This window comes from Canis lupus, chromosome 19 (assembly GCF_048164855.1).
Source record: "Canis lupus baileyi chromosome 19, mCanLup2.hap1, whole genome shotgun sequence".
NCBI classification, from domain to species: domain Eukaryota; kingdom Metazoa; phylum Chordata; class Mammalia; order Carnivora; family Canidae; genus Canis; species Canis lupus.
The window spans coordinates 48,761,124-48,778,017 of record NC_132856.1 but is presented as its reverse complement, the minus strand read 5'-3'; the positions used below and the strand labels follow the sequence as shown (position 1 = coordinate 48,778,017).

General features: G+C 44.3%; 1 protein-coding gene and 1 long non-coding RNA gene across 5 annotated transcripts in view; one reads left to right on the top strand and one right to left on the bottom strand.

The window, feature by feature from the left end:
- The window catches only part of SLC1A6 (solute carrier family 1 member 6), a 44,434-nt gene that overhangs the window by 9,830 nt on the left and 17,710 nt on the right, over positions 1-16,894 (bottom strand). Inside the window, exons 1-3 of one of the 3 annotated variants that reach the window (XM_072786947.1) lie at positions 7,051-7,203; positions 506-717; positions 179-316 (exon numbers count right to left, since the gene is read on the bottom strand). In XM_072786947.1, the coding sequence (XP_072643048.1) occupies positions 179-316; positions 506-710 (343 nt within the window). In that variant the 5' untranslated portion in view covers positions 711-717; positions 7,051-7,203. Of the gene's footprint in view, positions 1-178; positions 317-505; positions 718-6,866; positions 6,892-7,050; positions 7,204-16,894 lie in introns of those variants that run through there. The other 2 variants (XM_072786949.1, XM_072786948.1) reach the window with 2 other exon arrangements.
- On the top strand, positions 6,331-15,138 carry LOC140610656 (uncharacterized). 2 transcript variants are annotated; one of them, XR_012012233.1, is made up of 5 exons: positions 6,331-6,781; positions 7,757-7,872; positions 10,524-10,671; positions 13,329-13,434; positions 13,553-15,138. It is a non-coding gene; the product is annotated as an uncharacterized lncRNA (long non-coding RNA). The 2 variants fall into 2 exon arrangements; XR_012012232.1 differs by having other exon boundaries at positions 10,519-10,671.

Sequence of the window (16,894 nt, the reverse complement as noted above, 5' to 3'; positions counted from 1 at the left end):
CACATGGGGTCTGGAACCTGAGTTTGATGAAGATCTGGGGTTTGGCCAAGAACTCAGGGCTAGGTGCTGGCTTCATGTTTGGGGTCCTAAGATAAGGAGGTGATCCCATGCTTGGGATAGCTTTGGCTCCAGGTTTGAACTGGGGCTCTGGACGCCAGGACCGGCTAGGTTCTCTCACCTGTGACCAGGCTGGAGACAATGAGTGGCAACACCAGCATCTGCAGCATCCTCATGAGAAGTTCTCCAGGAAAAGAGAAGTACTTGATCTGGCGGTAGGTAAGCTGGTACGGTCGCAGGGCAAAGGCCAGACTGACCCCTAGGACCAAAAGGAAGACTCCGTGGAGTGGCTGGGTCACTCCGCCCCATTTTGGTGAATGTGTCCTTACATGAGAGGCAAAGCTGGGGGTGGTGGCACATCCACGTGCAGGTGAGAATGAGTGGGAGGAGCAAAGATGTGCGCATGGAGGAATTTCTCTGAAGTCCCTGCCCCTCCCAGCTGGCTCACCAATGACCACAGCACTGACGGTCAGCAGGATGAAGGCGTTCCGGCGCAGGAAGCGCAGCACGTGCTCCCGAGTCATGGTCTGCAGGCGCAGGCGCGTGCGCAGCGCTCTCTGCTGCAGACTCTCCTGCAGCCGCTGCAGCCAGCCCACCCGGCCCAGCCGCTGGCCACTCTCCCGCAGGAACAGGCTGTTCCCGTGGCTGCTCATCGTCTATCTGCAGGGGACAGAAGGGCCTTCTGGTGACGGGCAGAACAGAGGGTGGATGTGGGGACAGGGGAAAGCATGAAGGAAAGTGGCAAGGAACTCAGATAGAATCCAGACAGCAGGGGAGAGGAGGTTCCACCTGTTGGGGTGTGCCCCTGCTAAGACACCTGAGGACACTGCCTGGGGTTCAAGGGTTATATCGTGGCAGGAAAGGGTCCAGATCTCCAGAATCCGATCCTCAACATAGTAGGGAAGGAGACCACAATGTAAATAATGGATGCTTTCACCATTCCCTGATTCCAGAGCCCTCCTTACGTTATACCATCACAAGGAATTGGGGGCTCTCCCAGCTCACAAACTAGCGAGCCTTTGTTGAGCACCAACTGTATGCACAGCCCTAGACAAGGCAACTGGGGTTAGCCCCTCAAATTAATATGATTTGGTGTTTGGCCTGGTGGTGTTGACAAGTGGCCTTATCACAACGACAAAATCAGCAGGTGCCTGGCAACAGTGAGCCCTCAATAAATGCAAGTCCCTGTATGAGTGCTCAGGTGAGCAAAAGGGCTGGAGGTGTGGTCCCTTGGGAAAGAAATGGTGACAATCCTTGACCCCAGGGGCTCTTCAGGATCCATCTTTGAAGGGAAATGTGATGTTCAGAATCTCTCTGGGTGTTTCCCAAACTTCAGACTTTTGTGTCTCCTCTGTACTTGACCACATCCCTGTAACCTTATTTATTTAAATAAATCTATCTTAAAGGGAAACTTGAGATTATTGCTTGAAATGCAAATTGTATTTTAATATACATTAAATGAAATGCATGTAAAAATGAAAACCTGCCTATCCTTTACCAACTAAACAGATGTAGGAATGCCTGGGTGGCTCAGTGGTTGAGCATCTGCCTTCATCTCAGGTCATGATCCCGGAGTCCTGGTATCGAGTCCCGCATTGGGCTTCCTGCAGGGAGGCTGCTTCTGCCTATGTCTCTGCCTCTTCTCTCTGCGTCTCTCATGAATAAATAAATAAATAATTTTTGAAAAATAAAAAATAAACACCTTACATGTAGGGGGCAGCTTGGAAATGTGACTTTCATGAGCCAGAGGAAATTTTGTTTTTGTGGACTCCTTCTTCTATTAAAAAGTATATATACATGGTAAAGACAAAAAAAAAAAAGTATATATATATTATATATATATATATAAAATATATAATATATATAATTATTTTTTACAATTGAAATGATATAAAAATGAATATAGTATTTTGGAACTAGATAGAGGGGATGGTTGCACAACATTGAGAATGTACTAAATGCCACTGACACCACTTTAAAATGATAGGGTTTCTGTTATGTGAATTTCACCTAATGTAATGTTAGGTGAAAATGTTACCCTTTTTTTTTTTTTTTATCTAAGAGTGTAGTTTTTTCTTCTGATTTTAAAGAAGTGAAAACAAAAAATTAAATTAAATTAAATTAAATTAAATGTTTTAAAAAGTGAAAGCATTTCTGTGGATCCCTAAAAGTATCATGGGCCTGGGCCCTGGACCTCCTATTCTTGAACAATAGGCAGAGTGGCCTACAATGATCTCACAGCAAAAAAAAAAAGAAAAAAAGAAAAAAGAAAGGAAAAAGAAAAAGAAAGAAGAAAGAAAGAAAGAAAGAAAGAAAGAAAGAAAGAAAGAGAAAGAAAGAAAGAAAGAAAGAAAGAAAGAAAGAAAGAAAGAAAGAAAGAAAGAAAGAAAGAAAGAAAGAAAGAAAGAAAGAAAGAAAGGAAGGAAGGAAGGAAGGAAGGAAGGAAGGAAGGAAGGAAGGAAGGAAGGAAGGAAGGAAGGAAGGAAGAAAGGAAGAAAGGAAGGAAGGAAGAAAGAAAGAGGCAGTGCCCATATTCTAGGCATCCAGGGAATTCTGTTGACCCTCTAGATTCACTCTGGTGCAAACAGCTGACCACCAGGGATGGCTTTGCCTGGGATCCCTCGCCTGCTCACTCCCCTTTTGGTCTGGCCAGTGGGAGGAGCATTAATTCTTCCCACCAAGCCTCTATTTAGCAGTGGTTGTGTTCCTTTGCCTCAGGCCACCAGTCCTGTCAAACAATCCTCTATATCTGTTGACCATTTGAATGTCTTCTCTGAAAAAAAATATCTATTTAGTTCCTCTGTCCATGTGTTAATCAGATTGTTGTTGTTGAGTTGTGTAAGTTCTTTATATATTTAGGATATTAACTTCTTATCTGATACCTGGTTTACCAAAAATGTCTCCCATTCTGTAGGTTGCCTTTTCATTTTGTTATTTTATTGTGCAGAAGGTTTTTTATGTGATGTGGTCCCATGTTTTTTTTTTTTTTTTGCTTTTGTTTATACTTTTGAATTATACCCCAAAAAAACACTGCCAAGACCAACGACAAGGAGCTTTTTCTCTACGTTGTCTTCTAGGAGTTTTATGGTATCAGGTCTTACATTTAAGACTTGGATGCATTTCAACTTAATTTTTCTGAGTAGTGTAAGATAGGGGTCCGATTTCATTTTTCTGGATGTATTTATCCAGTTTTCCCAACACCTGTTGAAGAGACTATCCTTTCTTCCTTGAGTGTTCCTGGCTCCCTTGACCTAATAGAGATGCTATTACTACAATGAGGATTATATTACAATATATAAATGTATAAAAACAACATGGTATACACCTTAAACTTATACAATGTTATATATCAAATATATTTCAACTAAAAAAGAAACACATCAGGGAAATACAAATCAAAACCACAATGAGATACCACCTCACGCCAGTGAGAATGGGGCGAATTAACAAGGCAGGAAACAACAAATGTTGGAGAGGATGCGGAGAAAAGGGAACCCTCTTACACTGTTGGTGGGAATGTGAACTGGTGCAGCCACTCTGGAAACCTGTGTGGAGGTTCCTCAAAGAGTTAAAAATAGACCTGCCCTACGACCCAGCAATTGCACTGTTGGGGATTTATGCCAAAGATACAGATGCAATGAAACGCCGGGACACCTGCACCCTGATGTTTATAGCACCAATGGCCACAATAGCCAAACTGTGGAAGGAGCCTCGGTGTCCAACGAAAGATGAATGGATAAAGAAGATGTGGTTTATGTATACAATGGAATATTACTCAGCCGTTGGAAACGACAAATACCCACCATTTGCTTCAACGTGGATGGAACTGGAGGGTATTATGCTGAGTGAAGTAAGTCAGTCGGAGAAGGACAAACATTATATGTTCTCATTCATTTGGGGAATATAAATAATAGTGAAAGGGAATATAAGGGAAGGGCGAAGAAATGTGTGGGAAATATCAGAAAGGGAGACAGAACGTAAAGACTGCTAACTCTGGGAAACGAACTAGAACTAGGGGTGGTAGAAGGGAGGAGGGCGGGGGGTGGGAATGAGTGGGTGATGGGCACTGGGGGTTATTCTGTATGTTGGTAAATTGAACACCAATAAAAAATAAATTAAAAATAAATTAATTAAAAATAAATTAAAAATAAATAAATAAATAATAAATAAATAAATAAATAAATAAAAATAAATAAATAAAAAAGAAACACAATTTTTTGTTGCAGCCAAGGCTCTGGCCTTGTCCTGCTCCCTTCCGGCCTTCCTCCCCTCCCCACCCTCCTCCCCCCCCCCCACTCCTGCTCTTGCTGGTCCCTGAGTGCTACTACCCCAACCTTACTGGTTTTCCTTAACTTTGCTCATATCTTTGTAAATAGCCCTTAACTTATACCCTTTCAATTCTGCTTTTCGAGTGTGCTATTTCCGGACAAACACACCAGATTTATCTGGCTCTTAGAAAAAACTCTCAAAAAAAAAAATAAATAAATAAACAAAAAAATAAAAAAAAATAAAAAATAAAAAAAAAAAAACCAAAAACAAAAAAAAAAAAAAAAGAAGAAAAAACTCTCCAAGCCAAAGGTAGACAGTCAATACTGTTCTGTGCTGAACTTCATCCAGGTCAGGACTGGGAGTCTGGAAGCCTGTGAGAAGTCTTGGCTCCACCAGATCCAGATCCCTGGATTTTTTTTTTTTTTCTGCCACTGGCTGTGCAGCTACTTTTCTGGGGTCAACTGCCCTACCCTGATTCCCCCACTCCCTCCCCCCCCCCCATATCCAAAGGTTGGGACACCTGCCTCACGTTTCCAGGACCTGCTTCCTCCAGATCCAAGCCCTTATTCTCAATGCCAAACCTTAGTTTGGGTCCTGCTCCAATTGGGTCCATCGCTTTGAAACCATAATGCTGTTTCTTATCTCGCTGTGAAAAATCCCAGACATGAGACCACAGACTACACAGGAAACTCTTAATTCCTCCCTCTCTCTAGAATATATGTTCCAAAAAAAAAAAAAGAGAAAGAAAATAGAATATATGTTCCCAGTCACCAAGTAGTAGCGCAGAATTGCTGGTGGGTCCCAAGGGAGTGTTCAAGTGAGATACAAGCTAGCCACGAACTAGCCAGAGCTTTTTTTTGTCTCCTTCCTTTCTCTTCCCTACAAGAAGCAATGCTGCATAAAGCAAGGATGGACAAACCATAGTCCAAGGGCCAAACCCAGCCCACTGCTTCTTTTTATAAATAGCTTTATTGGCACAGAACCACCACTCATTCCCTACATGTTGTCTATGGCTACTTTTCTTAAGATTTTATTTATTCATGAGAGACAGAGAGAGAGAGGCAGAGAAACAGGCAGAGGGAGAAGCAGGCTCCTCACAGAGAGCCCAACTCAGGACTTGATCCTGGGACCCCCGGGACCATGGCCCGAGCCAAAGACAGATGCTCAACCACTGAGCCACCCAAGCACCCTCTACAGCTACTTTCATATTACAACAGCTGAGCTGGGGTGTTGGGACAGAGATTATATGGGCTGCAATACAATCTCTCTGGCTCTTTACTAACAAAATTTGCCAGGCCCTAGCTTAGTAGAAGAGCATACCTGAGTTCATTTCAAATCTCCCTCCACCTTGCCGGTGGAGATAGACATCACTTTCTATGTGGCTTAATGGCCCAATGACACTTAGAACAGCGCCTGGTGGGCACAACATAGATCTCAACTGTGGTTGATAAAAAGCAGAAAGCCAACAGACACAGAAATGAGGACAGAGACAACCTCTGACCCCTGGATTCTCTCTTTTCCAGTCTCTCCTGGTCCTCGGTATTCTCTTGACCCTGTTTCTTAGGCTTGCTGCTTGGGAAATGGCCCTTCTAGTGTCCCCAGTCTCTGCAGGAGTTCAGGATGGGTCTCCCACCTGGTTCCCCCAACCTCCAGACTCTCAGATGTGATGAGATGCACTGGCCATCCCTCCCTTGGAGCCAAAGGAAAGAGAGGAAGGGCCTACATCCTAAAACCAAAGCAAGCTTGAGCAGATGTATGCTTCCCATACATTTTATCTCAACACTCTGCTAGCCAGAGGAGGAAGCAGAGAAGGAAAGAGAGGAGAGGAATCACACACACCTTCAAACACACAGCCTCACATGCCTTTGAGTGCAATGGACACAAATACAACCACACACCCAGTCACACACCCAGAGAGCTCTTCAGACACACAAGCCCACGCACACCTCCAGAAATGCAACTCCACTCCTGCAGTGTCAGTTATACAATCCCTATGCACACACACACACACTTGCCACATTCATGCACACCATCAGACAACCCCACACACACACCTTCAAGACCCTGCACAATTCCCCTTCGGAAATGAAACTCCATACAATGAAAGCCATAGAGTTGCTGCACACAAACACACACACCCGCGCAACTTGGGACTCCAGACACAAAACTTCAACAATTCAAATTCCTTCCCACATTTAAACATCCAGCCCACACACACCTCTTCAGGAAGGCAAGCCCACTCAAAAATTCAGCCTGCAACGCGCACGCCACACCACCACCACCCCACTCGCAACTTCCCACAACCCAGCCCCCGTGCGGCGGTGCCAAAGTCTCCGTCACAGGTCTGTCCAGAGTTGGGGGGATAACCCCCCACCCCACCCCCAAAGTAGGGAAGGGAGCCCAGCCCTGGAAACGGAGGAGGCATCAGGCACAGAGATGGAAACCTGTGCACGAGGTGAGGCACGGACCCTGGGGTGGGAAGGGGAGGAGGGAAGATGGGCAGGGAGACCTAGGTGACAACTAAGGGGGAGGAAACTCACCAAGGCGACCGGATGAGCGGCGGCGACCCTGCGGAGGGGCAGTTGAGACAAAGGCGCCGGGAGCCGGGAACTCGCACTCAGGGGCCCCCACCCGCCTGACCCCAGGGCGGGCCGAGCCCGCCTCGGACCCCGCGCGCCCCGACCCAGAGCCCCCGGCCGAGCGGGCCGCCGAGTCCCCACTCACCCGCGCCCGGAGCGGCGGGGGCGGCCTGCCCGCGCCTCGGCCTGCGCGCTGCGCCCGGATGCAGGTGCCGGAGCCCGGCGAAGCGGCCGGCGAGCTGCGGGGACCGCCGGGGATGGCGCCGCTGGTGCGGGACCGGCCGGCGGAGGCACTGTGCTGCGGGCGGGAGCCGGGCTGGCCCTGCGCTCACGTGGGTGCGGGGGCGCGGGCCGGCCGGGGGAGGGGGCGGGATCCCCTCCGGGATGCCCCCCGCCTCCCCCGCGCGAGGTGGGTGGGGAGGGAGGGGATCCTGGGCAGCGCGCGCTGGGTGGCCTCTCCCGCGGCCCGCCCCCGCCCCCGCCCCCGCCCCGGAGCCGCGCCTCCGAGCCCCCGCCTCCCGGCCCCCCCACCCCCCCAGGCCCCAAGCCCCGGGAGAGCGCGGGGACCCGCCCCGGGACCGCCGGGCCCGGCCCGCATCCCCGCGGAGGTCTGGGCCCGGCGAGCGCCAGGGTCCCGGTGCCCCCGGCCGCTTGGCCGCTGCGTGCCCTTGGGCCGGTCCCTCTCCCTCTCTGAGCCTGGCCTTATTTAAACCACGGAGATGACTCGGCCGACCCCACGGAAAATTAAAGCTGCAAAGGAAATACTGTGCGCCCCGCGTGAAGCCTCGTACAGATGGGAGACGAATGATTCCTCTACTGTTGTAATTAATATTATTCTTTGCTGTCTTTAGAGTACACCTGTCAACGTTGATCCTGCGCTGCTTCTCTGACGGCACGGATCTGGTCGCTTCCAACCTCCCCCGCCTCCCCTGAAAGCTGTCATTTCCCTCAGGTCATAAAAATCAGTGTATGTTTGTTACTAGTATTGTTGTCATGGAACAAGTGTTGATGGCAATTTCCTAGGCTAGGCAGGCTCATTTGCTCTAAGAGTTCATCTACATCCTCCTTTGTTTTTGTTTTTTAAGATTTTATTTATTTATTCATGACAGACACACAGAGAGAGAGAGAGAGAGAGGCAGAGACACAGGCAGAGGGAGAAGCAGGCTCCATGCAGGGAGCCCGAGGTGGGACTCGATCCTGGGTCTCCAGGATCATACCCCGGGCTGAAGGCAGGGCCAAACCTCTGGGCCATCGGGGCTGCTCTACACGCCCCTTTGAAGTAGATACCACTACCCCCATTTGATGAGGGAACAGGCGCTCGGAGAGGTTCAGTAACTTGCCCAACATCACACAGGCAGGCAGCAGCCATCTCAGTTCAAATCTTTGTCCTACTGCCTGATCTCTCCTCCTGGACAGCGCCCGCCCCCAGATAGGTGGTTCTCAAACTTAGCTGAACCTTAGAATCAATCCACCAGGGGAACTTTTAAAAAGTTCTGATGCCCAGTGACATCCTAAACCAATCACGTCAGTGTCCCTGGGTGTGGGGCTCAAGTATCAGCATCAAGTTTCATGCTCCCTGAGTGATTTCAGTGTGTGGCTAAGGTTGAGCCCCTGCCCTAGATGTCAGGTCTCCTGGGCCACACTCCTCCCTGAAACGTCCCCATTCCCTTTTTTCTGTCACTGGCTGTACGTGAAGATTCTGCACCTGTCTCTGAGCCTGAGCCTAGAGCTCCTGGCTCTTAGTTATTCACTCCACAAATATTTATTGTGTGCTCACAGTGAGCTGGCCTGTCTAGAAGCTGGGGATTGAGCAGGAAAGAAGACAGAACACTCCTTTGCTCTTTTTACACAAAATTAGTAAATAATAAGTAAATCGAAGCAGTTCTGATTGGGTCTCAGAATCCCTTTACTTTTTTTTTTTTTTTTTTTTTTGAGAGACAGAGTGTGTGAGGGAGAGAGAATCTTAAGCAGGCTCCATGCTCAGTGTGGAGCCCAGCTTGGGGCTACATCTCACAACCCTGAGATCATGACCTGAGCCAAAATGAAGAGTTGTTCATTTAACCAACTGTCTTCAGGTGCCCCCCTCTTTTACACTTTTAACAATTAGAGTAGATCCTCCAAAACCCCAGCCTAATCATAATTATTTATTTATTTATTTATTTATTTATTTATTCATTCATTCATTCACTCATTCATTCATGAGAGACATAGAGAGAGAGGCAGAGGGAGAAACAGGCTCCCCACAGGGAACCTGATGCACGACTCCATCCCAGGACCCTCAATCACGAGCTGAGCTGAATGCTTAACCACTGGGCCACCCAAGTACCCTAATCATTATTTTAAAAAATCAAATTCCAATAGAGAGGTATCCTACAATATACTGGACTCCTCAAAACTGTCAAGCCATCAAACACAAGGAAAGTCTGAGAAACTATCACAGCAAAGAGTAGCCTCATGTAATGTAAGATCCCACAGGGGATCCCAGAACAGAAAAGGGTATTAGGGAAAAAACTGAGGACATATCCATAGACTGTGGTCTTTAGTAATAATGTATCAATATTGGCTCCTTAACTGAAACAAACATATCATACAGATGGAAGACAAGGGAAATTATGGCGGGGTGGGGTGGGGGGGCAGTGGATATGGGAAGTCTCTGTATTATCTTTTCAATTTTTCTGTAAATCCAAAACTGTTCAAAGACGTTGTGTCTGTTGATTTAAAAGATCATGGGACACTGAAAAGTTTTCATCTGTGGATTATACTTATCCATCTTTATTTACTGTGTTAGAAGTTAAGACTGAGAAAGCTTTTAAAATATTTATTTACTCATCGTAACCTAAAAATAAGCTCATTATATGTTAATATAAATAGCATGTTCTATGAAAAATAACTATATTTTCCAAAAGAAAAAATTATGAGAAAAGCAACGTTTTACGCTTTTGCAAATTGCTTTCGTGTCTCACTTAATAGAAAGAAATCGGGGTTCTTACACAGTCAATCCTTATTATGTGAGGATTCCATATTTACAAGTTCACCCACTCAATTTAAACTTATGTATGACTCCAAAATCAATACCTTTGGCACTTTGTGGCCATTAGCAGACATGCTGAGTGATATGAAATCTGAACTAGCTGGCATGCACTTTCCCAGCTGACGCTGAACAAGGCTGTGCTCTGCCTTCCTGTTTCAGATACCATGCTATAAAAGATGTCATTTTCCCGGTCTATTTAGTGCCATATTTTTCACATGTGTGTGCTCTTCACATCTCTGTGCTCTTTTGATGTTTAAAATGGCCTCAGGCATAGCGCTGAGTACTGCTAAGGTCGGTTAGCATAAGAAGGCTGCCATGTGCCTCACTGAGAAAATTCATGTGCTAGATGAGCTTCACTAAGGCAATAATTACAGTGCTGCTGTTTGTGAATTCAATGTTAACAAGCCAACAGTATATATTAAATATAATAAATAATAATATATTTAATAATTTATTAAATAAGGTATCTTTAAACAGAAACACACATAAAACAAAGTAAAGTATTGGTTGGTGAATGATTGCTTGTAAAAAAATGTTGTGGGCAGAGGCTTGCAGGAACCTAACCCTGTATTTCTCCCTAAGGGCAGTGGCTCAGTATTCAGTACTTAAGGCAACTTGAGAGAACAAAACTACCTTGCATAATAAGAATCAAGTGTACCTTCTGCACTGAATCGCTCATGATGTGTTGTTTTTGGTTAAAGCCCGTATGAAGAAAACTCAACCTCACATGGACAGGTAATTGGAAAAAGGAGAATATTTTAATCAGCTTTTCAGATACTTGTGGCTATTCTTTGAGATTATACCAAAACTCAGTATGTTTTAGTTTCTTTTTTTTTTTTTTTACGATTTATTTATGTATTTGAGAGAGAGGGGGAGGTGGGGAGGGACAGGGGGAGAGGGAAAGAGAATCTTAAGCAGACTCTGCAAAGAGTGCAGAGCCCAATGCAGGGCTCAATCTCATGACCCTGAGATCAGGACCTGAGCAGAAACCAAGAGTCCGAGGCTTAACCAGCAGTGCTACTCAGGAGCCCCTTGATACGTCTTAATTTCTTAAAGAATAGTAGCAGTGTGGGATCTGAGACTGCCAGTGAATCTTTTGTATTCTACTAACATTAAAATCCATTGAGTGCATCTTTTAGCGTGCATGATTTTGAAACATCATGCACTAGTCATTTGAAAAATATTAGTTCACTGAATTACACAGATCTTCCAAATATGAACACATTTCATTATTCATTACCCAAAAGTCACAGTTGTTAGTATGACTCCCAATCTTCTGAGAAAAGCCTTTAAACATTGGGAAGCTGTTAAGATCACTGTGGTAAATACAGATTTTTCAAAATTCTAGTTTTCACCTAAAAATTCAAATATTATCACTGGTAAAAAAAAAAAAAAATACTGTCAGTTGTTTTTCTTGAAGTGACAGGCCCCTCTCTTTCACTCGTGTGAAGAATGTCTGTCAAATAATATCCATTTCAGAACTGAGGTTTGCATATCCAAAAATGGTATCCCATTTAAAAAGTGGCTGGTTCAGCTTGCAAATCAAACAACAATGCAGGCGTTTTTTCCTGGAGACAGCTACCATAGTAGTTCAGCATGCAGCAAAAATGCTTTATGCACACTTTCCATTTTATCCTACAGAATATTAAAAAGACATCATCTGATACAGCCATTTAGTAAACAGTTTGGCAGTTTCTTACAAAACTAAACATCCTCATTGTATAATCCAGAAATGACCCTCCATGATATTTACCCAAAGCAGTTGAAAGCTTCTATCTACACAAAAACTTGCATATAGATAGGTATAGCAGCTTTATTCATAATTGCCAAAACTCAGGAACAACCAAAATGTCCTTTGGTAGGCAAATGGATGGATAAACTGTAGGACATCTAGACAATGATATATTATTCAACACTTAAAAGAAATGAGCTCTCAAGTCATGAAAAGGCAGAGAGAAAACTTAAAAGCATATTACTAAGTAAGAGAAGCCAATCTGAAAAAGCTGCATACTGTGTAATTCCAGCTATGACATTGTGGAAAAAGCAAGACTGCAGAGTCCGTGAGAAGATCAGTGTTTGGTTAGGGGAAAGAGAGAAAAGAGTAAGTGAAGGAGAGAGCAGTGAAACTACTCTGTCTGAGACTATAATGGTGGATACATGTCATTGTACATCTGTCCAAACCCATAAAACACACAACACCAAGGGTGACCCCTAATGTAAACTGTGGACTCCGAGTGATAATGATGTGTTCATGTGGGTTCATCAGTTATGGCGAATGCACTGCTCTGGTGGGGGATGGATGTTGATGATGGGGAAGCTGTGCATGTGCCAGGACAGGGAGCATATGAGAAACCTCTGTACCTTCTGTTCCATTTGACTATGAAGCTAAAACAAAAGTCTTGGGGCACCTGGGTGGCACAATCGGTTGAGCATCAGACTGAATTTCTGCTCAGCGTGATTTCATGGTCATGATCTTGGGATCATGAGATCAAGCCCCCCACCTTGGGCTCCATGCTGAGCATGGAGTCTGCTTCAGACTCTTTCTCCCTTGGCCCCTACCCACCCCCCACCAACTGTCTCTCTCTTTTTAAAATAAATAAATCTCTAAGAAATATAAATAAATACATACATACATACATACATAATAAAGTTTTAAAAAACACTCCATTAAAATCAGAAAAAATAAAGACGTGCACTCAAGAGTTGAGGTTTAATAAAATAAATGTAGTTGCTATTGCTTCGTCAAAGACATACTAAAATAAAATTGGCTTTTCTTCTTTTTGGCTGTGAGCATGGTGGTGAAGGATATAAGGACTCAGTACAGTTTGGTGCGGCTAACTTCATTCATGCTGAGGTGATAGCAACTGTTACTCACCATTGCTCTTGCACCAGTGGAGCATAAGCTAATGATGCTGGAGGGAGTGGGGGAACTGGGGGGGTGACTGATGCTGGGTACTGATGTCTTTTGGGGTGATGAAAACGTTCTCGAACTAGATAGGATAGAGATGATGATTGCACCACATTGTGAATGTGCTAAGGGCCACTGAATTGTACTCTTTGAGATGGTTAATTTTATGTGGTATGAATTCCACCTTAATAAAAAGAAAAGTGGTGCCCAAAACTCAGTATTTCAGATAAGGAACATTTCAACCCAAATTTTTTAAAAACCAAAGTGAATGCAAAATTCACAATGAAGAAAATATCAACTTTCCAAATAAAGACAGGATCAGAATTCCTGATTTTTTTCTCTTGCTCAGGCTCCCATATGGCTTGGCTCAATACTCTTACCGATGCTTTTTTTTATACTTTGCTCACTATGGATTTTTGCACTAATTTTTTGAGGGGGAAGGGCTGAATTATTCACATTAAAATATGATTTATTCTTTTTATAGGAGAATACCTTTATTATCTCTGAATTGGGAAAATGTAATATAATTATATCTCCAAAGAATAACCAATAAAGGGAAAAAAAACCTGATATATTTCACTGTTTTGAAAGTAGGTAATTAGAGTCACTATCTCAATGCCTTTTTCATTTCCTTTTTTAAACCATTTTATTGAAATATAATTAACACGTAAAAAGCTCAATGTCTTTTTTTTTTAATTTTTTTAAAAGATTATCCAAGAAAGAGAGAGAGAACAAGCAAGATGGGGAGAAAATCCCAAGCAGGCTCCATGCTGAGTGCAGAGCCCGATGTGGGGCTTCATCCCACAACCCCAAGATCACAATCGAAGTGGAAACCAAGAGTTGGATGCCTAACTGACTGCGCCACCCAGGCACCTCTAAAGCTAAATGTCTTTAATGTATACAACTTGATGAGTTTGGGAATAAATATACACCCATGAAACCATCACCATCATCAAGGCCATAAACATATTCATCACCTCTCAAAGTTACCATACCAACAATATTCCAATAAGAATATTCTGGTATTATTTCTCTTAATTGCAGAGTGTTTGGGCCCTCCCTTATGTTTCATGCCTCCAGCAAATGCCTCACTCTCCTCGCCCTATTCCTGGCCCCAGGATTCTCTCTCTCAATCTCTTAAGAAGGGAAAGGCTGTTGGTTCCCTTTTATACATGTAAAAGGGTCTCAAAGAGGTTGAGTTGCAGTCCACATGGTTAATAAGTGGTGGGGCCAGGGTTTGAGCCCCCTCCGTAGACCCCTCTGACCAGTGGTTCCAACTCTGGTTCTAGCATGAGGAAGGTAAGCCAGCTGGTGGAGCATCCCCAGACTGTCCCTGCTGTGGAGTGGGGCCTGTGCAGGGCATGAGCCAAGAGGAGCCTGAAATGTAAGAATTGAGGCTAATTCCTCTGTGGGAAGCGCTCCCTATTAATTAATTAGGGCAGAGCTAGCCTGCGGCATCCCCGCAGCCCCCAGAGTCATTAAGGGAGAGGGGGTCTCATTATCAGCTAAGCTTCCCCATCATTCCTGGGGCCCCATAGGGAGCCTAGGAAAAGGGAGAGGAAGGTCAGGTCCTCCTTCTCTGAAACCCACCCTTCCTACTACCAGAGTGGCCTGATATGCAAGTGCCTGAAACCACAAGCAGAATTTCAGGGTGGGGAAGAAGAAGAAAGAGATGAGGGGATTAGTTTCCTTCCTACCTCCCAATTCAGTCTGCATTTATATTTATATGAGATATTCAGAATAGGTAATTGTGGGGGCGATGGGGCCCCGGGCAGTACTGGCTGGCATGGGGAATGGAGAGCTTCGGCTAACGTGTGTAAAGTTTTCTTTTGGGGGTGATGGAAATGTTCTGGAGCTAGATGATGGTAGTGGTTGTACAACATGGTGAATGAACTTAAAACCATCAAGTTGTGACCTCAAAGCGGTTGCAAGGGCTGTGGTGATAATCCTTTTGCAATATATAAATGTATCAAATCAGTGCATCATGCACCTTAAACTTACACAATGCTATATATCAATGGTATCTCCATCAAGCTGATAAAATGGTTGCAATGGTAACATTTTACATTATTAAAAAAAATTTTACATTATGTATAGTTTACAATTTTAAAAATTAGCTTCAGGGTGTCTGGGTGGCTCAATTGGTTAAGTGTCTGCCTTTGGCTTAGGTCATGATCCCAGGATCCTGGGATTGAACCCCCCACCCCATCCCTGCATCCTGCTGGGCTCCTTGCCCAACAAGGAGTCTGTTTCTCCTTCTGCCTCTGCCCCTGCCCGTGTGTTCTCTCTCACTCACTCTGTCTCTCAAATAAATAAATAAAATCTTTTAAAAAAAATTAGTCTCTTTCCAGTTCATGAATACTTATTCAGCATTTAAGGACATCTGTTTTGTGCCCAGCATTATACTGAGTGGGGAGGCATGGCCCTGCCCTCAGAGCTCTGTCTGACTGAGAAACAGCACTGCATAACTTTCATATGGCTTCCTGAGACTCTCTGTCCTCCCCTTCTTCTGTGTCCTAGGACTCTGATTGTCATGGATCATGCCAACAGGCTCCCTCACTCCCTGGGTTCAGGCAAAGGGAGACTTTTGCAGGAAGTAAGAGGGATGCAGGAACTTGAGGTCAGGGTATTTTTCCCTCAGGTTCCTCCTCACAAATTCACTGTGCCCCTAGACCGTAGACTGTGACCCTCTCCCAGTCCTGGCACTAAATACTCCCTCTTCCCTCTCTGGTTCTGTCCAGGCACCACTAGCTCCAGGCTCCTGCACCATCCCGTATGGTTTCCTCACCCCCTCCCCACCACCTCTTCACCAAACTGTCACCACACTACCCAGTTTGAGTGTGCATCTGCTTCCTGCTGAGACTCTCGACTAGAAAGGCATTTAGAAAAAGCAGTAGCAAAATACATAGGCATAGATAAATAAGTCCAGGATATGTAACGCATGGCATAGGGATTACGGATGACAATACTGTACCATAAACTTCCAAGTTGCTGAGCCTAGATCTTAATTGTTGCCACCACAAAAAAGAAATGATAAGTATGTGATAAGAGAGAGGTGTTAGCTAATGCTATGGTAGCAAGCATATTGCAATATATAAATGTATCAAACCAACATACTGTACATTTTAAACTTACACAATGTTGTAGTAGCCCCCCCTTATCTGTGGGGGAAGTTCCAAGACTCCCCGCTGTATGACTGAATCCCAAATAGCACACAACCTTATATATAGTATGTTTTTTTTTCCTATGCATACACCTCTGTGATAAAGTTTAATTTATAATTTAGGCATAGTAGGAGATTAACAATAATACTGAAATAGAACAACTATAACAATATACTGCAATATTTGTGTGAACGTGCTTACTCTTTCTCCTCCCCCTTTCAAAATATCTTAGTGTTCTGTGCTCATCCTTCTTCTTGTGATGATGTGAGATGATAAAATGCCTACATGACGAGATGAAGTGAGGGGAATGACTGGGGCATTGTGATATATCATTAGGCATTTCTGACAATACGTCAGGAGGAGGGTCATTTGCTTCCAGAACTCAGCTGACTGAGGGTAACTGAAACCATCAAAAGCAGAACCAAGGGCAAGGGGGAACTACTGTGTGTGTCAATTCTATCTCAATAAAAAACAAATTAATAAAATTAGCCATCTCAACTCAAGAAAATAAAACATAAATAAACAGGCTATGGAAATAGTAGTAGCAGAAGTATCCTTGGTGGAACATGGAAAAGCTGGGGAAACATTGAAAAGCAGCACCATTGACATGAGAGAAAGACCAGAAAGCAGACATTTTAAAGACTTTCTTTTATGATCAAGGTAATTCGTGTCCCTTGTAGAAAAAATTTCAAATGCAGAAAATGTAGAATCTTAATCCTATTACTAATTACCATTAAAATGTTGGTGGATTCGTTTCCAGGCGGGGATACTTTTCCTAGTTCAAAATTAGAATTCTGCTGATAATGCTATGACATGAGTGAACCTTGAGGACATTTTGCTAAGTGAAATAAACCAGTCACAAAAGCACAAGTGCTGTGTGAATCCA